The sequence below is a fragment of the Lonchura striata genome, chromosome 1, assembly GCF_050655825.1.
Source record: "Lonchura striata isolate lonStrDom1 chromosome 1, ASM5065582v1, whole genome shotgun sequence".
NCBI classification, from domain to species: Eukaryota; Metazoa; Chordata; class Aves; order Passeriformes; family Estrildidae; genus Lonchura; species Lonchura striata.
In genome coordinates, this window is record NC_140703.1 from 26,015,393 (window position 1) to 26,042,685 (window position 27,293).

At 41.7% G+C, this 27,293-nt stretch overlaps 1 protein-coding gene across 36 annotated transcripts in view; it reads right to left on the bottom strand.

Annotated features, from left to right (window-relative positions):
- Nucleotides 1-27,293, bottom strand: part of ZBTB20 (zinc finger and BTB domain containing 20) — a 503,540-nt gene that overhangs the window by 27,709 nt on the left and 448,538 nt on the right. For all 36 annotated transcript variants that reach the window (XM_021548925.3, XM_085591313.1, XM_085591417.1 and 33 more), the window contains 2 exons: nt 25,284-25,471; nt 5,014-6,621 (listed from right to left, as the gene is read on the bottom strand). In XM_021548925.3, coding sequence (XP_021404600.2) covers nt 5,014-6,601 — 1,588 coding nt within the window. In that variant the 5' untranslated portion in view covers nt 6,602-6,621; nt 25,284-25,471. The remainder of the gene's footprint in view (nt 1-5,013; nt 6,622-25,283; nt 25,472-27,293) is intronic.

Below are 27,293 nucleotides of genomic sequence, written 5' to 3' on the forward strand. Positions count from 1 at the left end.
CTATTTGCAATAAACTAATGGTAAGTCTCATGGGGGTCTTTGGAGAGGTGTTCTGGCTAACAAAGAGTAAGTCTGTTAATTAGTGTGTTTTGACACACAACATTTTTTGCAACCAGAGGTCTCAAAACGCTTTAAAGAGGGGACTGTAGAAATTCCCTATCCACATATAGTAAAAAGGAGCTCAGATGATTCTTCAAGTTCACATAGTAGTTAGGCACTGACAAAGACAGGACTAGAGTTAAAAGGTCCTGGCATCTGCACCCAGTTTCAATGGCACAGCCTCTCCTCTCTGTGCTCCTGTTTTCCTCCTCATGCTCATTTCTAGACAGGAAGGTCTCGCCCATGCTACCTCACCTTTCAGTGCTTCCATTTCCTTACCAGTATGCAATAAAAACAGGGACAAATCAGTGATTACTAGACAGCTGACCTGGGCCAGACTCATTTCAGTCAAATTGCTTTCAATTTCTCAGGAGAGAAGAGACAGCGATTGCTGGAGGAATCCAACACCTTATAAAAGATTTACATTTGTTGCTCCTTTTCTGGTCAAATGTTATAGCTGAAGCATGTACAAGGAGTACTGGAAAAGGGAACCTCAGGACTCAGAATTGCCTAGGCCAGGCAGCACCATACAAAGGGCATACAACTTCCAGTGTAAGACAGAGGAAACTTGAATTATTTGACTGCCAGTTAAATCAAACACCTTATGAGGTAAACTAGAGAGATAAAACATGTATGTAACTTTCCACATTGCCATGTATTCCCAGGACTGTTGTAAAACTTATTAAGAAAACTCATACAATTGAACTCTGATTATGTTCAGACAAACCAGTGACTACAAGGATAAACTGGAAAAAATACTTAGCTGAGCACATATACTGTTTTTTTCAGACTACTCTTAAATCATCCTCATGCTCAGAGTTCTGAAAGATAAGGCATGGTCTCATGAATGTTTCATGGTATCAAACAACGTTTTCATGATATGCTGCTGCACTGGTAATGTAGCCAACAACCAACACCCTGAATGCCCCATCAAAATCTACTTTTTAATTTGCTTTCTGAATCATTTGCAGTATATTTCATGTGTGGAATTCATCATCCCCAAAGCTCTCAGGAATAGAGACGGTACTGTAGCTCTGTAAGAATCAAAATGATCCTCTGTTTCACTGATTGAGAAAATTATTTTCCTGTGGTTATTCTGCAATTTCCCCTCTTTTTTTTTTTTTTTCCTCCGCAGACATCCTGCTTCCTTCTTTTTACAGTCTGTTTGGCACTGTTGTAAATCCTGAAGAGTCAATCTTCAGGGACCAAGACATGCCTGTGGTAAAATATAATTCACTCATTGTATAGTGAGATTACCATATGCTACTTATACTCAATTTTAAGAGGAGATAATTAAAATGGATTAGATGTGAAAGACCTACTTTTTTATCTCCCCAAGTCTGTTTCTATTTATTGCATGGTTTGCATGTATGACGGTGACATCCATGAATGAAATCCACTTGCTGCTCTTCCTTGCACTCATGATGAGCTTGTCCCTACTTGGTGAAAGACACATGCTCAAAACACTAAGTCCTTGCTTTCCTGATGGCTGTGCCACACACAGGACTGGGTGTGTGCAGACAGGCCAATAAGCATGACACGTGGTGTGGAAAATGATAGTGTGTCAGTTAGAATAATGTCTGATTAACTTACAAGAGGCTGATTGTATTTACGGAGCTCATTTTTGCCTTGGGCAATATATGTCCCAGAGTTTGTAGAAGTTGGTCTCCTCCACTCTAAACCCTGTTAAGATTGTGCTAAAAAAACACCTTAATTTTTGCCTGCTTATGTTTCTAAGATACACTGGGTTGTGGCTTTTTAATCTCAGCTTCAAAGCCTTCCTGGGATTTCTCCTCTCCAAAGAATTGCAAAACTTTAGTTTTTCTTTTTTGTATGCAAATTTTTGTGCTTCCTGAGTGAGTGCTGTAGATTCTTTATTCCTGTGATTCTTCATTTTCAAGTCAGAGAAAACTTTGCTTAGTGAATTAAATGTGCATGTTCTTCCATTTGCCCTTTTTTTTTTTTTTTTTTTTTTTTTTTTTGTTTGGCTGGTATTAGACAGCAATATAGGATAATTAAAAGAATAGAATCAGAGATCAGAGCATATCCTGAGTTGGAAGGGGGAAGAAGCACTGTCAGTGCCTGACCATGGTTCCCTTCTCCAGCCCCTGTGCTCCTGGTGATGTAGGCTTTGCGGCTCTTTGAACTCTAACCATAATGGATACTTGGTGCTGACACTGAGGTCATGGAATCCTAGAATCCTGAGCTGGAAGGGACTCCCAAGGATCATCAAATTCTACCTTGTGTTCCTGCACAGCACCGCCCCAAGAGTCACACCATGTGCCCGAGACCGTAGTCCAAGAGCTTCTCAAACTCTGCCAGGTTTGGTGCTGTGACCATTCCCTGGGGAACCTGTTCCAGTGCCCAACAACCCCAGCCAAAGGGTGAAGAACCTTTTCCTAATATCTAATCTAACTCTACCCTGAGACAGGTTAATGCCATTCTCTTGTGTCCTATCACTGGACAGGAGAGAAGCGGTCAGTTCCTGCCCCTGCACTTCCCCTCATCAGGAAGCTGTAGGTCACAATGAGGTCTCCCCTCAATCTCCTCTAGGCTGAACAATCCAAGTGACCTCAGCCACTCCTCAAATTACTTCTTCTCATCCTGTCACCAGATTAGAAAGGTGCGGAGGCAGCAATGTTGGTGCTCTGCTGTGATCCCCTTGGCATGTCTTTTGCAGCCTTTCATCCAGTATAAATCACAGTGTGGTATGTGGGAAAGGCAATGGTGCCTAATAAGTGCAGACACTGCATACACTCCAGCACTGTATTTCCACAATATTGTGGGATATACTAAAGCGAGTCTACAAGGAACATGGAAAACCAGCAATCTCTAATATATTTGCACCCATGTGAAAGAAGAAAAGGAAGTCGGTTTCTGTTGCATGGAAAGTTACATCAGAATGTAGTTTTTGGAAGCATAAAAACATACAGAGATATAGAGACAACTTTAAGTTACTGAATTCTGGTTTATGATTGGACTCTCCCATGACTCCTCTTGTGAGCCCTCCAAACAGAAAGATTAATTAAAACATTTGTATCTCCTAAACCTCTAATTTTTTCTGTGGATCTTTTCCAGAGACACTTTGCCTGGCTTATTTTAAGAGGTCTAAGGAAAAGTCTCCCCTTTATTTTTGTAATGATCCTGTCCAGCATTAGACAAGGCAGCATACAGACTTTCTCTGAGGCTGCACACATAATAATTATTTTCAGGAGGGCTTTTTGAAGCCTAGGTCTCTGTTGGTTAAGGTGAAATTATTCTGCCAGGAGCCAGTTAGCTCCTAAATGAATTTTGAAATTATTTATCTACCCAAATCTTTCTTTGCCACCACAGATCATTTTTTAGGGTATTCTCAGACCCACACAAATAAAATATTAACTAATGATTCAAGACACCTATCAATTTCCTTGGTTGGTATTACTTGTAGTAGCTAAGAATGCTTTAGATAAGGTCTTCCAGTATTATTCTTTATCTGACTCCAAAACCAAAGTGCAATGGGGGAAATAAAGTACCTAATATCAGTGAAGTTATTTGTAAAACAGCCTTTTCAGCTTTTAGAACAAGTATGCAAACAGAAATATTTTACTGTGTTCTGAAGGGGATATTTTTCTGAATGCCAACACTATCTATGTAGCATTTTAGCTCCTCATCCACAACAAAAAGATGGAGAACATAAATAGACACAAAGGTAATCTTGGGATTCAGGACTCTTGATCCTTGCAATTATGCATTTTGTATCAGTCCTGAGAAGCTGATATTTTTGTATATGTACATGTCTGCTGTAGATGTCTAGAGGAGTTTTTCATTTAAGCGATAAATACAGGTAAATTAAAGTTAAACATTTACATCTACACATGGAATTGAAATCTGCTGCATCCAACAAAGAGGCAATTTTTCCAGGTTCTCCTCCATGTTTCACAAAACCAGCACTTATTTTAAGATCTGATGTTAACAAAGCTACTGCTTGGTGAAAGAAATATTTATTCTTTCTCTAAACTAGAATTTCTCTCCAACAGCAGAAAGAGTAAAGGACTAGAGTCCTGAACCCATGATAACTCCTACATGTAAAACACATATCCTTGCTTTGACGTCTCATAAATTGCCAAAGTTAGAAAAGGCAGTTTTGGCTAAGTGGCAAATATGGTTGCCTATGTTATCTCAACAGACCATATACTGTGTACTAAAGTGGCTGTAGTTTTAAACAGAAAGGTGCTGATGTTGTGCTCCATTGTGCTCCACATATATTCTTTAAATGTTTTCTCATTGAACCCTGTGTTTCTGTACTCACAGCTAGTGATACCTCTGACTTACCAAGAGACAAGGGATTACAGCAATCAGCTTCAGTGAGGCACAGAAAGACTTTCTGACAAAACCCCAGACATACTTTCTTATAGTAGTACGTAAGATCTAGAAAATCCGTGCCAGTGTGTGTAATCCGAGCCTGGACCTACTGCTGCAGCTCCACCAGTAAAGAATTTGTCCTAATCTCACCACTTCTTGAGCTTAACTCCCCATATCCGTAAAACCTACAGGGTGATGCCCTTTCTTAGTAGATATAGTTTTTATTATGACCTATTAGTTTCCTCTCTTCCACTTAATGTTGCCTGGTCAGCTTGCAGAATAGAGTGAATGCTCACCATTTCCTTGGATGCATGCAAGATGCATTTTACTCCAAGAGAAATGAACTGTTTCTGCACCATGCACAGTTAGGCCCCTGTTTGGGATCTGTATGTTTCTGCAGGGACTCAGCTTCAGTGCAGTAAGGCCAGGAAGTGTTCAGTGACTCCAGCTCCCTGGGTAAGTCCTCCTTCCTGTTTATGCTGGGGGCTGGCAGATTGGCAAACAAAACCTAAGTCCATGGCTGTGAAGGGCTTTCTGTGGCTCCACATGCAAGCCAAAGGGAAGCACTCTTACCTGTGTGTACAAACATGTGCTTGACGTAGTTCTGTTTGGCGGTGAAAGTCTTGTTACAGAGAGTGCACTCATAAGGCTTTTTTTCACCTTGCCCACCCGCTGTGCTGTGGCCCGCAGATGGGGCCAAGGGCTGTGGGGCTGGCAGCTGGGCAGTAAAGGTTGACAGGCCAGGCTGGGACACTGTCACAAACTGTGTCTGTTGGCCAGCTAAAGGCTGGGGCAGGCTGAAGAGAAAAGGCTTAGGGCCACTGCCAGCAGACTGTGTGGTGAAAAGGGCAGGCAGGTAGGTGTTGCCAGCTGTGCCAATGACCTGAGTGTTGCTGGTCAGAGTCAGTGGCATTCTCAGATTGCTGGTGAGGGTTTCTGTCTGGCGTAAGTAGATCTGTGTGGTTGGCAATGGTTGGGCAACAGATGTGTTGACAGAAGGTTGCAAAGCCCCCTTTTCGGTGCTGTTATTGACTGTGAGCACTTTGCTGTCCATTTCAACGTCATTGCTTCTCTCTGGTGAGGATGAGTTGGCATCTACATGTTGCTGCTGCTGCTGCGGCTGAGTGCCATCAGCAGGGACATCATTTTGATCTGCTTGAGTAGGTTCTTGCTGCCCATCCCGGCCCAGACCAGCCATGAACTGCTGCTCCATGGAATCAGGCTCAGTGCCAATGGAGGAACTGACACCTGAGTCAAAACTCTCCCCTTTGGGCTCGCTCTCAGTGCCTTCTGCTTGGTCAGTGTCCTCAGTGCATTCCTCAGACTCGTTGCGCTCAAGGATCTGCACCCTCTGTTGCCCGTAGTAGTCATAGTCATCCTCCATCTCCTGTTTAATATGGATGTTGCCCATCAGAGTTTGAATTCGGACAGGGCGTGGCTGCTTCCGGCAGTGTGTGGTCTCTGGAGTGGTGGAGAGGTACCGCTCCATCTGCTGCGACCGTTCATGGATCCGGGTAATCCAGCTGGGGTCTTCTATGTGATGGTCCCTGGGGAGTCCCAGGGCTGTCTCATGGTGGCTGACCACAGCTCCACTGTAAAAGGAGCGCTCCCCACTGCCATTTTGCATGGAACAGGCATAGAGGGCTGAATAGATCCTGTCCACACTGTGCTGTGGATGGCTCTGCAGGTAGCCAGACTCTGTGTCGGTGCTCTGCCCCGAGGTGCCTGATTCAGGTGTTCCCCTGGGTGTCTCTTGGCCAGAATCCTGAATCACTGGGTAGACGTCTCCAACATTTTGTGAGACAATCCTTGTGCACTCATCAATCACAGTCTTGATCTGCAGGATGCTGGCGGCTGTGAGGATTTGGAGGGCCTCTGACTGGGAGACCCGCAGCACCCCGCTGTACATGAAGTCAATGAGCTTTTGCACAGACTGGACCGACACCACTGAGGGGATCTCAATGTCACTGTAGCCCAGCAGCAGCTTGTCCTGGAAGAAGGGGCTGCCAGCTGCCAGCACGCAGCGGTGGGCGCGCAGCATGCTCCCGTGGATGCGGACCGTCACGTCACAGAAGTGGCCACGGTTGCGCTGCTCGTTGAGGGTCTCGAGCACAGAATTGCTGAAGTTGTGAAGGTTGATGCTATGAATGCGCTCTGTCATCCCCTTGCAACTGATGTTACCTGAAGCAAAGCAGGTGACAAAAGCAAACAAAAAAAAGAACAGAATGAGTCTTGTCCTCTGCAGGACCACAACGAGAGCGCTGGCAAAGGTAACTTCCCATAGTGTAAACAAAACTGATTGCACTGGAAAAACCACACACAGAAGCATTGGGAAGAACACATCATTTTTGTAAGGCTGCAAGTAAACTTCCCTACTCGTTTCCAGAAGCTCAAGTCCTGAATTTTTGGACAAAACCAAATGAAGACAGGTGCAGCTGGACCTGAATTCCAATCACACGCCTGAGTCTTGGACTTCCTATCAGTTTATCTGGCTTTAAAAAGCTTAGAGCCAGCCAATTTGTAAACACTGAACACATGGTTTAAAGCTGAATTTTAAGCTCTGGATTGGATTTATGCCAGAAGAGAACAGAATCTGTGATGACCCTAAGTTGTTAATGCAAAGAGTATATATGAAAATATGATTTCAATCTAAATTGGTATTTTAAGGAATTTAGATCCTGAGTTTCACAGTACAGTTACTTCTATCAAAAAATCTGGCAGTCATTTTGTAAAATCCAAATCTGGTTCAAGATTCAGGCTGTAAATGTTCCTAAAATCCCACGCAGAGTTTTGTCTGGGGTTGTGGTTTAGAACATTTGCTACCCAATAGTGACAAACAGTTCTCTGAAAGAACCCAAAGCAAAAAGTTAACATGAGCTGTCCCCTTCATTTTTAGCATATTCCCAAGTTCTGACTTGCACCAGAACGACATAATATAAAAACAAATGTTCTCCTGCTGTTATTTACTTGACAGAAACTGGAAAATTACAGACACTTACTCCAAGGAAGACTTTGGCTTAGTTTGGCTGAATAATCTAAATAGAGAACAGTTTAGAAAAGCATATCCAACCCATTTGGATACAGAGCTAACATAATCTTCACAATTTACAAGTGACTGAAAAGACATTTCTCAATCTCCCAATCCACTGTTCTCTACCTTCATCTTGCTTGCTTTGGTTTCAATGCTTTCCCATTTCCTTTCCTATTCTTTAAGAAATTTCCATCTATTTAGATTTTGACAGGTAGAAACTATGGTTTCACCTTTTAATGATGAAGAATCAATTGCCCCTTCAATGGTAAACAAATAAAACACTATTAATAATTATTTTAAGCATTTGTAGTATGTGAGGCACCTTGGTTTCTAGAAAATTAGACCAAGTAATACTAAATCATCACTAGTATTACAGGCATTTTGTCTTGTATATTCCACCAAAGATGTAACCACTCTTGCCACAATAACTTGGTAATGTGTGAGCATCCCAAAATAGAAGCTGGTAAGTGTAAGTAAATTAAACTAACTTATTGTTACTGTCTAACAAATGTACAGAGCAAATAGCACTGAAAGCAGTTGATAGGCATACACATGCCTTTTAGCCCAGCAACGTCTCTCTGCTCCACCCTAAGGAGTGCTTTACATCTCATTCACAGGCAGTCCAACACTACTCACTGCAATTTTTAGGCACATGTGGCATCCTCCCTGCTCTGCCTTTTTCTTCCCATTTATTCACTGCCAGTGTCTCAAGCACCCTCTATTCTGGTGGTTCCAAGAGAAACCACCTTGGACACAAGCAGTTATTTCAATTCTCTAAGGCAGCTGATGATTAAAGAGAAACACAAAGGTCAGAAAGTGGAAATCACAACGGGGCCAAGCTGTCTGAAGAAGACCCATGTTAACAGATGTAAACCAACCTGTACTAGAAGGTTACTAATTTCCATATGTGATTAGCATGCTGAGGGGAAGCTCACACAGAAGAAACAAGGAGGAAATCACTAACACCATGATGGAAGTTATGAAATACATCTGTCTTGTTCATAAGCTTAGCCAGGACACTTGAGCTTCTTTCTCCAATGGGACTGACCATAGGACTAGAAAAACATCTTAGAAACTGTGAGACTTTCCTTCAAGGGCACTGCAACTATTATTACACAAAATAATGTAGAGAAGAGGTGTATTTCCTCCTTCTTCCTGACTTACTAGTTCTCCAAAGGCCTCCAGGGCAGTTCCAGATGCTTACCTGTCAAACATTTCAGATTATACAAGAACCTAAAATGTATTTACACAAAAAGTCAGAACCCTTGGCAAAAGCTTTGTACCAGTGGGGCAACAGGAGGGTGGAAAATTATTGATAAATAGGTGACACCTCTTTTCACGACTTACTATAGGCCACAGCAAGTGATTGTACAGCTACCCATTTATCTCCATCTATCTTTGAGTAGTATCAATGACTACCTGGTTTGCTCCTAGGACTCACTTTCCCAGAAACACATCTCTTTGCTTGGTTTTTTCAAATGAGATATTTGATAATAAGAAGAAATATGCAGCAATCCAACCCAATAACCCCAAAATCCTACCCTGAACATGCACAATGTGGAATTTTCTACACCTACCAGAGAGGCTACAGACAGGTCACTTAATTTGAGAAAAGAAACCTACTTTGTTACTATGCTCCTTGGCAGATAAAATTAATTTTGTGAGCAGAACTCTGAAAAATGCATCCTTAGGACAACTCCTTTCCAGAAAGGCATGACATGCATCATAAGACTGGATGACTTCCTGGGAACATGAATTCTGCCATTTACCCACAAATCATGTACAGAAAGGAGGAAAGGCAAGGTTCATCTATAAGTTTCAACAGCCCTCCTCAGGTCCTGGCTGTGGGAATCAAGAATTGTATAGCCACAGTGTATTTGGTCCTGTCATAGTTTAACATGGGAGGAATTTAGGGAAGTTCTTAGCAAACTTAATGAAAACAGGCAGTTGAAATTGATCCTGGCTACAAAAAAGAGATTTGTATGCATTTTTAAGAGTGATGTGAATAGCTGTCATATAGGAACGGATCTAGTATGCTCCTTGTGGTGTAGAAGCTAGTCTGAAAGCCAACTGAGCCACTTCGTAAGTGGCATTATTTTTTACTGCTATTAGAGTTTGCCCTTAAAAAGATCCTCCCATTGTTGGAACACATACCACTTCTTCAACTGAGAAGCAACTGAAATTTACTCCTTGATGATAAAAGAAGGGTCATTAGAAGAGATACACAGTAAATGGTAAAAAAAAAAGCTAATACAGATTTTGAGGATGATTTTTCTAAGCCACCTTCCTTGACATTCAAGACTGTAAACCATATCTAGCCAAAGTCCAGGCAAACAAATAATTTGTATAAGTGTCAGAAACACTATTACACAAGACACATCAGTATAAAGAGCAGTTTTAACAAATTCCAGAGATTGGTCTGTAGCAAAACCTGCTGTTCAAGGCAGATCCTTTCCCTCTTTGCAGGAAACTGGATCCAGATCCAAGTTTTGTGGTTGTCCCCTACTTCATGTTGTTTTAAGCTGAAAGTCCAAAGGTGATGTTGCCCACAAAACACAGACTTGCCAATGCAGGTTTGATTCTAAGTAAATGCCACATTTTGACAAGGACTCCTAGAGCCTTGGACAAGGCAGAAAGTGTGTCAGCTCCTCACAAGGCCCAGCTGCACACATGCACACTCACCTACTCGTCACTGCACAGAATGCCCAGCTCAGGAGAAAGACTCCTGTCTAGGGCTCTCCTCAGGCCTGCCACTCTTTTAAACTCGAGACAGTGGGAAATTTTCTGTGAAATTCAAGTGGTCTTTGTTAAGTACTCCCTTTTTTTTTTTGTCCAGTAAACATGATGTAGAGATCCCAATGGACTTATTCTGAGAAACTCCTGTAAAATGGTTTTGTCCCCTTTCTGTGAAGCAAGTTCTGATTGGAGGGGTATTCACAAACCATATAGGAAAGAATGGGTGTGAAAATGCAAAGGCCATTCTTACCCAGATGGGCAATGAATAGGCATTTGCCAGTTTAGAAAAAAAAAAAAAAGGCAGAAAAAAAAAAGAAAGGAAAAAAGCCCAGACAACTGCACAGATTATGCACATTTGAAATCCTCCTGGGATACAATTTGAAGCTGGCATGGCATAAAGGTGAAACATATTACTGTGCAACTTTGAAAAAGGCTTCATTTGCCCGTATGCAAATGTACCGATTAAACTCTCAGGCTATTCACAGAAACATGCATGGAATTCATCCTCAACTAGTAAGAAGGAACACAACGTGGATGGGAAAGGAAAAAACTTTTGTTGTGTAATACATGACTGAATGCTTAGATTAGTGTTTCCCTGAATCTCATCCACCCCTCCTGCTGACTTTTATGCTATGGGCATTCAAAAGAAAGTAGATTTTACCATGACAATAACAATGACAAGCTCTCCAAGTACAGTACCAAAGGGGAAGGCAATGGCAGAAGGAAACAACAGGCAATGGACTCCTGGAAGATGCTATAGAAAACGTGGAAGTGCAGCAGTGAGGTACATCAAGCATGGCTTGAGGCAGTTTTCCATTTGCCCAAGTTACCACACACAGATCTAGATGAAGCTGGAAAGTAATGGCTCGAAATGATGATATTTTTTTTGTTTGTCAAAACCATAAAAAACTACCCCCCAGAAAACACATGATGTAGTAGAACCAAAAAGATGGACAGAATATTGAACACTGCAGGCCATACAGAAATGGCTACGTGGTACATTTGAAAATGCATTTTGCAAGGTTTTTTTTTGCACAGCCACTAGATGTCCCTTTCTGCAAAGCCAGTTGCTGAAAGTCTTAATGCTAATAACTGAAGGATATCTGAGAATTTGATTTTCTCTAGTGTCTTTTAAAATCACAGTATCTCAAAACTCATTGCACAGTAATGACTACCATCTCTAGAAACACAGTGGTGATGAACCATCACAGTTACTGCAACTCAGTGGTAGTTCAACACCTCAGCACAGCATTCACCTGAAGCAAAACTGCCTAAGATGCTGGAATCCAAGGTTCTTTGTGAACTTATTGTGTGCTTGTTCACAGGAGTGACTAGCAGAGTGAAATCCAAAGGCTGTATATTGCTTTCATACTTATGGGGATTAGAAAATAATTGTTCTAGATCCTTGAGAACTGGTGGGCTTGATGAGACAGATATATAGTTTTTGCCTCAATCATCCACAGGAGAAATTAAAAAATTTATCTGGCAAAACACCTCACTGATGTCTCACTTACACAAGATCAACTAGCTTGGTATTTTTGCCTAGTTTGTCTTTCTGACAACCTTCCCAAGCCTTGCCTTGAGAAGAATGCACACTTCCAGAGATGGTGGAAAAGTTGGAGACACATCTCATATAGAATATGGTCTCTATGTTCTTACTATCAAAATTACAAATGTTTCACTAGTTGAGAGAACACCCTGGGCTAGGACAAAGATGTAGAAATTAGGCTTGGTAGGTGGCCTTCCTACTTCTGGAACTGCTTTTCTGTGCATCAGTAATCCAGCCACTAGTTTCTGAGAGCACAACAAACATAATAACCTCCTGCTGCTGGAGACAAGCAGTATAATCTAGTCCTTACTCTCTTCCTCTACCCTATGTGGTTTTGGAAATCTTTAATCCTTGGTCTCCATACCAACTGTTGGATGGCCTCCTCTTTGTATCAAATGGATGCATTATTTTCTTCAGACAATCATCTAGTCTACTGTTTTTCCTCATGTGGGAATAATTTACCTACACTATTTCTTCAGAAATTTGTCTACTATGTTTGCAATAACAACATTGTGGATCTCCCCTCCCTCCCCAGACAGACAGTCTATTATCTTTCTGGCAAGAGAGATTTTGTAGTATTTAAATTTGAAACTGATCACTCAAAACCTTCCCCTAACAGACAGGGAATACTATTGACCATTTTCCTCTTTACAGCACTCCCTCATATACTGGAAGATGCCTCACTTTTCTTCTTTAGACCTGTCTTTTCTAGAAAATACAAACTCACGTCTCCAAATCATCCTCATTGGTTATAGGTATTCTCCTCCTTCTTATCTTTTTCCATCTTCTACCACTTAAAATGCAGCCCAAATATAGATCAAGTATTCTAGCTGAAGGAGGTGAATGGAGGAGTTGCCTATATATCATTGTCTGTGATAGTCTTTAAAGACCTTACAGAATAAATAACCCCAAGCAAGCAAAGACCTGCTATTAAAATAGATCTTCCTTAAGAAAGATGTATGCGAGTAAAGAATCCTTATGTTGGAATGAAGTTCTCAGCTCTTTCCTAAACACAACAGTTCACTCAAAATACAGCATGTCCATCACAATGTGAAGGCTACTATAGCCCGACAATTTCCATAGAAAGTTCTCATTTCCATAATTAGTGTCTCATATTCCAAACTTTGCATTGTGTAACACCTGTGGGTGCTTTCTTCAGCTTCAATGACCTGATTTATCTCAATTGAGAAAGCTTTATTTTCTGTTGTTATCAAGTGAGTTACTATAAAACTGGATTAACAGAGCAAAAATTCCTATCTAGTGTCTCCATACACATTAGTCCTGCATCAGCTTCCAACTCTCTGGGACCAATTTAGTGGAGTAACATTTCCTCCCCTCAAGGAAGTGACCAGAATTCAAATGCTGAAATCTTAGCAATGTGTGACTTCTTAGTGCATCTCAAAGATGTGCAGAGAGAAATTCAACCACACCCCCTCAGACTGATTCTTCTGAATATTTGGCCTCATTTTAAACAGGGGCCTGCAAGAGGAAAAACTTCTATGGAGTTTCAGGAATACAGGAGAGCATTTGTATCCTCAGCAGGAGATCTGACCAGGAGTAGCCCTTGCTTTCTGTTGCTTTAAAGGTTTGCTGGAGTTTTCACCCAATCATCTGCTTGAACATCTTGAAAATCAGTATCTCCTTCTATAATATCCATCCAAAACAAACACCAGATGACACTACACAAATTGCCCTAACCCTACCAGATTGTTGTTAGAATCAAAATATGTAGCAGTCTACATTTAACAGGAAGTACTGTATTTTTACCAGTACAACATCTATTAATGTGTCAGTAATGCAATCCATGGAAGAAAAAATCTCTGTGTTCTGAAAGCTGTCAAACTTCTTTAAATTTTGTAGCTAATAGCTACATTTGTTTGAAAGACAGAAATGCATCCACACACAAACACAACCTTATTCTCCAAGGAGAAAACACACCAAGGAGATGGCAAATAAGAGTTTGCTTAAACTTTTTGTCAGGAGACTTTTTCTGCAGACTAGAAAATGCTCAGCTAATTGCCCTGCCCTTTTTAGCATTTACTGAATCGTGAGACATTCATTTTACATAAAACTGAAGACTAAACTATAAGCATTCCATATATAAACTGGCTTCTATATCCAGTGGATATAAATCCCTAGTGTCAAGCACAGAAGCCTCTATTTCAGCCTCCAGGCCTGGTTGGGGCAGTAATCCTGTTTGCTCTGAAAACCACAGGTGGCAACAGCTGTGCCTCAGTTTGCTCCACACCTAGAACAGGGACAACATCATTCACCCAATCCTGCAGGCCTGCCTGCCTCAAGGAATTGTTTTGCATCCTTGGATAAAGAATACTACAGAAATATAAAGAATTAATTCCACAAGTCTCTTCAAATTTTATTCATCAGGCTTACAAAAACCTAGTTTTCTTCTCAAAACTAATCTAGTGCCTTAATTCTTCCATTTCTCCTTAGGGTCAGCATCCTACTTACAACTAAAACTCCCAGGTAAAAACTGGGTCCAATTCACAACAGTGTAGTGACCAGAGTCAGTATTGCTGCATGTTCAGCTATTTTTAAGTTAGGGAAGTATTACATTTTGAGCCAATATATTTACTTTTCCCACTTTCAATCCAATTAGTATACTTGCTATTTTAGAAATTCCAAAGACACTTCGAAGAGTGCACAGACAAAAGTAATTTTTTATTCCCAGGCACAGATCTGGGGTCCAGTCAAATATACCTCCACGCTAAATAGTAGCACACATATACACACAGTCTGATTATCTCGTTCCTTTCTCAGACCTTGTCTGCAGATCATCTACAACCATGCCATTGTATCTCCATAGCACAGAAATGAACTGCATAGATGGGGGATACCTCTGTGGGTATCTACACCACCTCCAAACAACATGTATAACATTACAGAAGCAGCCCTGGAGCTGTCATCACAGCTGCGTTAACAGGGATTTCAACAGGCTGCAGCCACATCACTTCAAGGGTGCTAATTCCTGAGCCCCAGTCAATTGTAATCTATTTATGCTAGTGAAATAAAAGTTTGCCAAATAGTATTTTAATGCACTTCTTTAAAATGCAAAGGGAGAAGACCTTACAACTGCCCTCTTAAAACAAGAATCAGAGAAAACAACGTCTCCACATGATGGCACCATTTCCTAGGAAGAGAAACGAAGCTGTGCTCATCCCTTCTTCACTAGGGAACATTTTCATGTCTTACATGAAATATGTTTCAACCGCACTCTCTTGTTCTCAGAGAGCTCATGCATGATCCTACCAGCATGGTACCATGTTTTAACTGGCTATAAGTTTAAGGGAGTTCAGCTCTTTTAAAATCTAGCTGCATCTATTGCTCATTTTCCTTCCCAGTGCCAGGTGCTGTTACTTGGAGTGCATGCTTCACTGGTGGACCCACAGCAAGAGTCACCCAGCAGGGAAAGGGGGAGATGGGCCAGCGATGCTGGTGTGAGCACTACCTACTCAAAAAAAGATTAGGGGGATGCTTCTTGGAAAAAAAATTCTTTGGAAAATAGAGGCAAACAAGGTGATTTGTTTTGCTATTCTATGGTCCTATAGTTTGTTTAAATTTTGTTTAAATTCTAATAGTGCATTTCAGACTGAATTCCCATAAGGAAAGTGGATAAGGATTGCTTCCGATTGTCTTGCTGTGGAAGATTGCATAAACTTATATTCTCTCCCAGAAACCTTATTTAGGGAGGAGAAGGGGCTGGGGTTGGAGGTGGGAGCTGTGTCTGGAGATTAAATGAATTAAAAGGCTAATAGGTACAAATATATTAAAACATGTCTCCAAAAGAGACACCTGCTATTCCATGAACTCTCTCATGTTCATCCTGCAGTGTTACATGTTCCCCCAGGCAGAAAGACAAGGAGAAAAAGCTTATCAATCTGAGTGTGGTTAAATACAGTAAGCCTGAGAGCCTGTGGGCTTTGGTTAAAAGGAAAATATAGATTAAAACCTCTTAAGGTAATTACCTGTTTAGAAGGTTTCCATTCAAGCTAGAATCCTCTGCAGGGAGTGTCTGTAGCAGTCTGTTAGGGAAGGGTTGCAGCCAGTTATGGTTGAGTTTTGTGGGAGAGACTGTGGAAGAGCACTGCTTATTTCCTCTACGATACACTGAAAGGCATTTCTCTGGAAAGAGATTTTGTTCTGGTCACAGAACTATGGTTGATGGGAGAAACAAGGGATGGATGAGAAATTGTAAATGCCAGTCCTCAGGGCTGAGAAATTCTTCTCTCATCCAGTGCCTCTGTCTCGGCCCTGAATACAGGAAAGCTATCATATGAAAATGCTAGATCTTATTTGGTTATTTTTTCATTTGTCTTTTTTATGTACTAGTGAAGAAATAATTGGCTTTTTAACTAGTACAACTGTGTGAATATTTCAACTTAGAAATATTGTGAGATACATATTCATAATGTTTTGGACTGTGGTTTCTTTAATCTGAGTTTATGGGACGAGTGGTCAGGCCTGCTTATAATTCAGATTTAAATATCAGTGGGAAAAGAACACTCTCATGTCTACAATACTGAAGGCCACAGGAAATGTTCCTGTCCTCAGTGAGACCTTTGCACTCCCTGGGACCAGACTTATTTCCAAAACCACTGACTTAGTTTTGATAAGGAAATGTATGGCAGAACAATTTAAATGAATAGGCAATAAGCAAGAACACAGCATTCCTGGATGGCTTGATACCATCAGATAGAACTCTAGATTTACATGTACATTGTCAGTTCCAATGTTTCCCCCAGCTCCCTGGGGAAAAGGCCCTGGAATTACATGTATAAACAATCATCCAGACACCAACAGGTGATACTAATGCAGTGCATGGGGGTTATATCTCAGGTCTGTCTTAGGCACATTCTACCCTCTACTCATCCAAAAACACTAGAGATAGCATCTGGAAGTTTTACTTTTGAATACAGGGAATATGCCCTGTTTTGAAATGTAATGTAGGATCAAAGCACAAGGTATTCTGGTTAAAACTGACATGGTTGCCCACACAGGCATGAAACTATGAGAAGTCCCTTTCTCTGTCTTTATTTCCTGTATCATACCCCTTTTCACACAAAAATTGCTACTTAGTGGGTTTCTTCCTCTATCTGTGTAACATCAATAAATTACACGTTATCACTCCTATCATCTAGTTATAAAGAGCCTTTCAAGATTTTTAATAGATGCACAATATTGCTACACTTACATTTTCACTGGTTAAGAACGTAAAAATAGCTGCTGTGAGATTACTCTTAATTTATACTACTTCCCTCTCGTGGGCTTTCAAGAAGAAGCATTTCACCACATGTCACAGATGGATACAGAGTATATATTGCACATCCCAGCCAGGCAGAGATCCTTTCAATGTTTAACAGAACAAAGCTGGGATGAGTAGAGGTTCTAAGATTTGTTTATCTCTTTTTCATCGGTGCAGTTAATTCCTCAAGGAGGTATTTGCGCTGACAGATTCTTCAATTCTCATTGTATTCTATTTCCTGAGTGGTAGGTACATATGACTGGGATCTCATGCTATTTTAGCCTCATGAACAATGAAAGCAGCCATAGAAAATATAAATGGGTGGCACAATGGTATCCCCCTCTAGAAACAACAGCACTTGGTATCCTCGGGAATTCAAATGCACAGCACCAGGCAGAACATGCTGCTGTGGTCTCCATGGGCCAGGATGCCAGACAAACAGCCTGATGCAAACAGCCTGAAGTTCAGTGACATTCTGATGGCTTTCAAATGACTCTCACCCAGAGAGCAGATCAAACCACATTTCTTGTGAACATGATTTTACTCTGCAACACCTCCTAGCACACTTTATAAACATTAGTAGGTGGTATTAAACAATCCCTTGGTTTTATATTTCAGGTTCTCTCCCACTACCATGTTATGGCTTCAGTTCAAAAAAAGGTTCAAATGAAAAAGCACCCTTTGTTCAGTCGTTCAATGGAGAACAATGCAAGAATTGTTTTGGTTTTCTCTAATTTAAATACTGGTTTGGTCATACCTTGTTCTAAAGTTACTGAGGGGGATCATAGCACAAAGATTACATGGCTGCTCTACCACAGGTAAACAAAGGAGGAGAAAGTGATTGTGGAAGCTTAGAGGAAAAGAGCAAAAAGCCTCAGTGCTAAACAGATCACAGTGGTGAAAAGGAGCAGGAGGTGACCAGGTATGTTTTTACATCTGCAACTTTGGAGTTGTGTAGCTTCAACAAACCAGCCACTACGACACCAGTCAATGTTTCTCAGTGCATGGAAGGTGTTTCCCTACAGCACCCAAGGGACTAACGGTGAGAGATGCAAGCACTGAGCTGCACAACTTTTAACAACCCACAGTAGGACAAAAGGAGATGGAGATGCAGCTGCTTTAGTTTCTGTCAAGCAAGAGTCACCTGTCAAACACTGAAGTATTCCTCTGAAGACCATATTAAGGAAATGGCACATTTGGTTTAGTTTTCTCATCCAGTAAAGACAGAGGAGATGACAGCAGTAGCATGTATGGTTAAGACATAAAATAACAATGATTGGCATGATTATGTTTGACATCCTTCAAGCCGATTGCAAAGTGACAGTTTTGGTATGTGCAACTTTGAGAAGAACAACTATTGAAAAGAAAAAAAGAAGAGGAAGTTAGTCAGAAAGAGTCTGAAAGGAAAAGATAAGGAAGTAAAATCCATAAGAACAGCAGGGAGGTGGCCTTAATACTTTAATAGAGTTCATATGCATATCCAAGGACAACAAAAGAAAAATTAGGAAGTAGAAAATGCTACAATGGTTAAATAACAAGGTATAAGAGTTCATTAAAGCTGAAAATTTATTCTTCCAAACATGGAAATCATGCCCAAGTGACATTAATAGAACTGAGCATAAACTGTAGCAGACTAGATGTAAAACAAAGATTAGGTAGGGTGAAGAGGAAATTTAAAGAAAAACTCACCAAAAGCATGAAGAGAAATACTGTAATAAAACATTATTTAAACATACCAGAGAGAGAAAGTTAACAGAACAGTGATTGGTATCTACAAAGTGCTGCAGACTGTGTGGATTGATAGATCAGGTAGGCAAGTAGTGTCAGTGTGTTAACAAGACTACAATCTATGAAAGCAGTAAAGGTAAGCAAGGACATTACAGAAACTCTACTGTGGAATTGACATTATTGGTTCATTTTAAGGATAGAATATGATGGAAGGTAAGCCAGCTCAAGGGAAGGAGAGGAAAGCACTGCTCTGGAGACTTATTAAAAAAACCCAAACTGAACCAAACACAAACCCCACACAACAAAACAAACAAACAAAATCCTAAATATTGAAAAAAGTACTAGAACATCTTGATACATTGAACAATGATAGATATTTATATGTATCCATCAGTCCCTCACTTCACGAGTGAAGCAACTGAAATATATACAGAAGAAGGATTTACTGAAGACTGTGAACATAAAGAACAGTAATTAAAATCTTGAAAGGGTTGACTCTGAAGACAAGACAAAGTAAACTGAGAAACAGACTGCAGACATCTTAATGGATAGTTAGAGTGTGTCTCTCACTGGCTGCAGTATGACTTACAAAGAGAAACACTACAGCATTACCAACTCAGTCACCTCAAGAATGGAAGCTACGGAATTGTAAAGAGCAGTAAATCTTATCCTTTTCCTTGGTATTTAGAAAGGATAGATACACTGTAGAAATATCTTCAGGATGTTCCCTGAAATAATGGGAGTTAGAAGCATGCACAACAGTTGTAAACTAAAGCTGAGACTATGCATGTTATCACCGACTGTTCTCTCAGTGGAAAGCAGTAAGAAAAGTACTAAACACCACCACAACCCCACACCAAGACAATATTACAGGGGCATCAAATAACAGAGCCAGCATTTAGGATAATTAGACAAATGTTCAATGTGCATCTATGTGTTACAATTATAAGTGATTTGTGCATCAGTGAAAGTTGGGCTCCACAGTTGCTTCTGAAAACATGCTCACTGACTTTGTAACTGAAGAACCATATGCTATTAGCCATTTCTCAAGAGACAAAACACCCAAGAGACCAACCTGACAAAACTCAGTGCACCAATTAGAATATAAAGACCAGTTCCTACCACTAGCACATCTTTCACTACCAGTTCTTCAGTGTATTGTGATGGTTTTTTCAAGAGACAGGGTGAGTTCAGCTTAGAGCTCTGCATACCTGCATTTGTACCTACATTTGTCACTACACAATTCAAGCAACACATATCTGCTACTATGAAAACCACAAGTTATTCCTGACTGATACTTCTTTGATAATTTTACAAACAAAAATACAGGTGCACAGGACATACAAATCACTTACAACTATTAAAAAGAGAGCAGTTACTAAACAAAATTTCAAATGTTCTGCAAGATGAAAATAAAATTAAGTGTTGTGACATCAGTATTTGAGAACTATGGATATCCTTGCCTTCAGTTTAGCTTTCTACAGAAAAGGCCTGCATCATTATTATTATATCATCTAAAATAGATATCTAAACATACATAATTTCTTAGGTCACCAAAAACAGCCTAAAAATATTCAGCATTAGCTAAGACATGCCATACATAGATTAGCAAAAATACAGCTGAAATGAGTATTGACATACTGCCTGACTCCCTAAACAAGGAAGCTGGTAGAATCAGGATGCCTCCTGTCTTCACTGAGAGTGAAGACTATTTGAAAGCTCCAGAGCAATACCTAGGGAATCACAGCCACAAATTTCCAGGGAGAGGGGGAAGACCATCAGGGCATGTAACCTGCCACAGAACCTCGAAGAGAAACACAGGAAACCTAAAAGGTAGAGATGAGGCCAAACCACTTTCAGATCTACCCAGCCTCTATACTAGCCCCAGGCAAATTGAACTGGCAGATTCTTGGGAAGGGAATGGTGGGTCCCTCTAGCTGCTCAAGAAAATGAAATCCCAGAGTTTCCATATTCATTCTTAATGCTCTGTGGAGTTCAGGAATCTTGTGAGGTTCCCACTTTATCTTTTCCTGTCATGCTGGAAGGCTAAGAACCTACAAAAATCAGCAGTTAGAAGGAAAAAAAAAAAACAAATACTCTGCTTCAAAGTTCCTGTCCTGTGAAAGCTGAAAAATGCTGGAATTGGACCAAGTCGGCCATGGCACTTGAGCATGTAGAGAAAAAGAGTTCAGATGTGGTCTATCACTGACAGTATTTATAAAGTGCATTCTATTTAATGCAAAAAACCACCCCCGTCCCTTGCTAAAACATAACTTTAGAAAGTCCTCCCTTATTTCGACAACCTGCCAGTGATTGTTTAACAGGTTTAAAAAAACATATTAATGCCTTACTTTTCTTCTCAACTCATTCCTTACCAGAATCTCAGGTGTCTGCAAGAATTCAGTGTCCTCTAAAATCATAAATACTGCTTCAGACGTTTTTCCAGTGAATGTCCAACCTGCCTCTCAAGTCCCATGGAAACTCTTTGCAAAGATGTTGCTTTTGTCTTGTCTGGAACAAATTCCTTCACAGATGGACCATCCAATGTCTAAGAATAACTCTTTTAACTATCAATAGAGACAAAGAGATTCAGTTGCACTGTTCCCGTGGGATTCCTTTGAGTTTGGACACATCTGTTAAGATGCATACATCAGAGCCTGAATGAAGGTTTTGTCTGATTGTATCTTTGAGAACTCGTGAAAGTTTCTGCCAAAATGATCTTATCTCTTGGCACACTTGCAAAACATATACAGTTATAGATGCTTTCTGAAGGCTCCTGAAATAAGTGGACTATGTAGACCAGACCAATTTAAATACAGCCAGGTCCTGATGACTTTCTTCTCTCACTGAAATCTTTAGAAACTTTACCTGAGGCTGCTCAGCCTTTGAACTACAAGCCTTATTATGCACTTTATGCATTCTCTATCCATAGGCAAGGAAATATGTGAAAAAAATGTGAATAGAACCAATCTCATTGCTTTCCTTTGCTTTTTTATGACCTTTCCAGAACCTGTGCTTGTCCTTGCATGAGCACGTTTCTTCTGGGTAAGCAGACAGATCTCTTTGTGACAGCTGAGCAGCTAGAGGTATAACTCAGCTGCAGTTCTATCAGCTCACTCCATCACTTAATTCCAAATTAATTCAAAGTGGTATTTTTTATCTGCCAAGTGCTCCATGAAAACAGTTACCTCAGGAAGCACCTCTTCCTCTAACATGTTTCTCCAACTGTATTGCATTTCTCAAGACTAAAAGAGATGAAACTGGACACAGTGCATCCCGTGTTCTGGATTTAGTTTCAAAGATTAATCCGTGCTGGAAATAGTGTTCCAACCCAGAAATCTAGGACCCAGTCCTACAAATTTGAGGAATAATGCAATTTCATTTGGGATACGTGACACCAGAAGCAGCATGTAGAATATACTATGCTACAGAATGAAACCCTAAATTATGTTGTACAGCACATATGACTTTACCCAGGTGGTTTTTTTTTTTTTTTTTTTTTTTTTCCCTAAGTATTCATATCAGTAAGACTGGCATTCAGACTATTGCTTTAGGCTTTCTTCACCTCTGCCTTTTACAGCTGAGGAGCAGATGGCTATCACTGAGTTTTTATTTCCTTTGCTTGGAAAAAAAATTTGATCTGAATCATTCCAAAAACACCCTGATATTTTAAAGTAGATTGGCTTCTGAACACTTCTCATAATAATAAATATGTGGTGCTGTTTTCTGCCAAGCACTAGTGACTGTGCATGCAAAATGGTCAGTGAAGATTTCAAACTGATTTGAATAGGTGGTCCATAAAATGAAAGCCTTTTTTTTCCCCAGATACATAAATGAGGCCTTATGAAACCATCTGTACATCTGTGCATTTTTCCAAGAATTGATATACCCTACCATGCTGACTCTTTCTGGGTGCTTCTGGTATTTTCAGAGAAAATTCCTCCCAAACTTCCTGTCTAATTTAGTTATAAAGTATTTTTGTATTATTTGCCATCCACTAGAAAACTCCCCAACAGAATGAAGAATGACCTTTGAAAATGAAGTATCTGCCCAGCTGTGGCGGTACAGGCAGTAGGATGGTCCGGGCAAGGGAAGAGAAGCAATGTTGTGCTGTCTAAAGGTAGAGGGAAGGGCAGTTAAGTCTTGCTGACTCAAAGAAGAAAAGCATCACCATGGGTCCAAAAGCTGAGAGGATGAAAGATGTGGCAATGTAGCTCTGAGGAAGAGGGAGAGAAGGACAAGGAAAGAGATTCTAGAGTGAGAGGAAAATAATCGACCCAAAAGACAGGGCACATCAGAGGTACAGAGAAAGCACTTATAACTGCAGGGAAACCCATTTCTATTTTTGGGAGCCACAAAAATCAATCTTTTGTGTCCATGAACATATTTTGCACTAAGGATTGAGGCAATATTAAAAAAGAATACCACAAAACATGGTAGAAAGCTACAATAAATATGCAGTAAATATTCATCATGCCTCATTTTAGTTCATGTGGGTTCTTGCCATTTTGCAAGGGCATGCCAAACACTAATTATATGCATACCACCTCTAACAAATGCAGCCTGATAAAGGTCATAACCCATCAAAAACAACTGTGAGAACTTCTATTGGTTTCAGAGTACATGGAATCAGCTAACAGAGATAAATACTGCAAGAAGTCTTACTATTTCCTGAATTTTTGCAAGACCCTAGGTATATTCTGGGAATTAAATTTCAACAATTTACAAGCTAGGACAATGTTAACGCTGAAATTGCTATTAAACCCATTGCCTGAAAAAAAATCCCCCACACTTTCAGTGTGAAAGAAGCAGCTAACCTGGGCTGGCAGTTTACTCCTATTTATAGAATAATACAATTGTTTAGGTTGGAAAAGGCCTTTAACATCATCTGGAAGGTGACTTGGAGACACTAAAAACTTAGAGGTCTAAAAGACACTGTGCACAGAACAGGTAGAACATGAAGAGCTGCAGGCTCCACCTTTCCCTGCTACCCTCTGCCAATATTCCCCACCCTGAACTTGGCCACCTCAGAAAGCAAAAGCAGGAGCTCATTCTCCAAGTTCCTTAAAATCCCTGCTGGCCTCTGTCCTAAGGTTGCTTTCATGGGTTTCCATTTGTACTGTCAAAAAAAATCAGTGTGAGGTTTCAAATCCCATTTACTAATGAACTCTTTCATCTTTGTGAATGGGATAAAGGGATTCTTTGTTTGAAAATAAGGATTATTTTTTTTCTTCTTGTTCTGCTGATTTTTTTCATCTTTTCACAAGCTTTTTGTTTTCAGAAAACATTACAAGACAAAACCGCACCCCAGTTTTAACAAAGAGCCCTATGTCTCCAATTTGAAAATAATTCTTGTATATACTAAATTGCATGCTGCCTGCTGTTAAATTGTTTCACACCTTTTTCTTCTCCCCAAATCGCCAGGTGAGATTTAGGAAAGTCTCCCCAATGTTTACCAGCTCTATTAAAATCAAGATCTCTAGCAGAAGCTCATAATGAATAAAGTCAGAAGCCAACAGGAATGAATTGCAGCTAAAGTGATTTTGATAGTGATGATCCCTATAACCCAACTGCTTCCAAGCTTGGCCCTGAGGCAGGATTTTTAAACTAAAGAAAGAAAAGGATATACATACTTTTTAATCTGATTTTTTATTGTCATGCCCTGATTTTTTTACAGGCTTTTGCAAAGTCTGGTTGGCTTCTGAGCTGTTGAAACCTGGAGTCATCATCTTCTCCTTTTGCCCTCCTCTTGTAAACTTATAACATTCTAAACCACTGCAGAAGAGGTAAACTATATATTCTAAAACTAGTGAGTGATGAGATTCACATTACTCTGCACATTCTTGCCCAAGAGACTTCCAGGCAAGGACCTCTGTGAAATGACAATGTTTTGAAGAGCTGGTGAGGTAAGGTGACTTTCCAAAATCCAGTTTTAATAATCTCCTCCCTTATTTTGTATTTTTTGGCAAAATAGAGAAGAACATTTTCTAAAGAGCAATTAACCCATGCTGAGTAATCTGAAAATGAATGCCCTCAAAACAAGTGCCTTAAAGCTGGTAGAACCACACAGATCTACAAAGATTTTCCAGACTCTCACAGACTGAACCTCTCCACAAAACGCTCCCCTTTCTTAATGGAAACTTTACAATCCTGAGCTGCAGAGCCAAGCACATGTTTTCAGCACAGACTGAAATCCCCCAGTCAGGAGATATGGTTGGGTATTGAGAAGCTTGTGACTACCTGGAGAGGAGCACCAGTTCTAGCTGGACAGGGACATGCTTGAGGGGTCTTTCCCTTTTTAATTTGTAATAAGCAGCAACCTGACCTAACAACACACTCCCAGCTTTTTCTGGCTGATTGCATTATCACAACCTTAACACAAAACTATTCTGCTTTAGATATAATTCCCAAAGAAGGGAAAAGGTAAGCCCTGAGGAGGTCCTGTTTATGACATTATGGGAAGAGCATCCAACTGGAAAATGTGGTGCACGGTAAGGGAGGTGTTTTCAAGAACTCCAGCAGCATGTTGGTGTACTCACAATCAGATGACCCTGTGTGTGTGTGCAGGTTTGTTGGTGAATGTGGAGAGTGGATGAGGGCCGGGCTCAGAGAAGGAACAGCTTCAAGGTTCAGGCAGGGAAGGCCCGGCTTGGCGCTGCATGCACCCGTCTGAGTAATCTCATTCTCCTCAGACGCCTTCTGGTTTTCAGCTGTCTTGGGTTTCTTCCTGAAAATAAACAAAGAGACCTTTGAAGGGACTGACTGCATATTTGGGAAAAGGCATTTTTAGAATCTGTTAAAGATAACTTTCTTCCCCCACCACCACCCCCCTCTCGCCTCTCTTTTTCTCTTACAGGGAAGGATGCAGAGAAGACTTCCCTCCATACTTCTTGTTTGGAAACAAGCTGCTCCTTGTTTTGACTCTGATGCAATGGCCCTGAGACTGTGTTACAGCAAATAGGCCAAGCACGAAGCTCCTTATTCTGCCCCTACTGATGACATATAAAATGAAACTCATCCCAGTAGTTTAGACAGTCAGAATGCCTTTTGACAAATATTAACCAAGGCTGTAGCATTCTGAATAGAGAGAGTTATACAGAAATATAACAGAATTGTCTGAAAAGCAAACAAATATGCAAGTTTCCAGTTCAAAACAAATCAGTGCCGAGACTTGCTTTGTAGGGAAAAGCACTGAGGCAATTTTGAGATGCAGAGGTCATCTAAGTAAAGCATTGACTTGGAACCTGAAACTACTGCCTATGAGCACTGAGCACACGAGCTCTCGACACCTCCCGTCATCCAGAACCTCCAAGGAAGTAAGCCTCAGTAGTACATCAAGCAGGGAGTCAGGCACCACCTTAGCTTCACGGCTGGAGAAGGCGAGGCACGGGGCAAAGCAGCTTTGCCGCCTCACTGCCCTCCCTCCGCTGCACAGGTGCAGCTGCTCCCTCCGTGCTCCCCGAGCCAGCCCGGGATGCAGCCTCCGGAGGGCACAGGGCTACCCCGGGCCAGGCTGCGGCCAGGGCGCCCGGCAAACACCGGCTGCTGTGGCCGCATGCCGGGGGAGAACCGCGGTCACTCGCAGGAGAGCAGCAGGAGCTGGGCGGGCTGGAGCCGTGCCGCTGGAGCCCGTTATCTCCAGCCGACCGCCGAGCAGCGCCGGGGCGCCCCGGGCGCACGCCCTGCCTGCCGGGACAGCCCTTCCCACAGCCCGGGGCTCTCCTCACGGAGGGACAGGGCGGGAGCCCCTTCTCCCCGCGCGCCTTTGCCCCCCTGCGTCCACCCGGGACGGGGCTCGAGGGCCGCCTTTGAGAGCTCTCCATTCCGAAAGGGGCTGTACGACACGGAGAGCGGCGAGCAAGCTTACATAAAGGCCTTATATAAGGGCGGCACGCCCGGCCGGGGGCAGGGCCCGATCCACCGCCGTTGCCTGTGGCCGCCGCCGGGAGGCAGCACCGGCCCGGCCCGCCCCGAGGAGCCGAGCGGGGAAGAAAATTGGAATAAAAATATAAGTTAAACGGGCCAGAAAGAAAGAAAACAAGCCCTTTCCCCACCCTTCCACCCGCAAAGCCCCCCCAGAGGTGGTGGGCGCGGAAGGGCTGCCTTGGGTCGGCCGAGGGGCAGCAAGAGGCGCCCGGTGGCAGCTGGCCAGGGGTTCGGGGTGCGGCCGGGGAGCTGAGCGGAGCTCTGCGGGCGCACCGCGGCCAGCGAGGGTCACACGGATAGCCCCGCAGCTTCTGGCAGCCCCGGTGCCTTTTGCTTACCGGGACTGCAATCTCCATGCCACGGGATGGGCGATGGTATTGCTGCTCTAAGGAGGCATATATATTTTAAAGTACACGGACTGCATATGTTTTGTTTGTAAGAGTCCGCAGGGATCTTTGGCATGATCCAAATGACTTCCGGCACACCTTCACACGCCTCGCTTCCAGTGCCCAGGACATTCCCATGTGCAGCCAGCATGCACTGGGGACTGCAGGAAATCTGTGCATAAACCAGTGGGTCTTTACAGCATTGCTACCCAAGCAGCTTTCAGATAGCACGCCTTT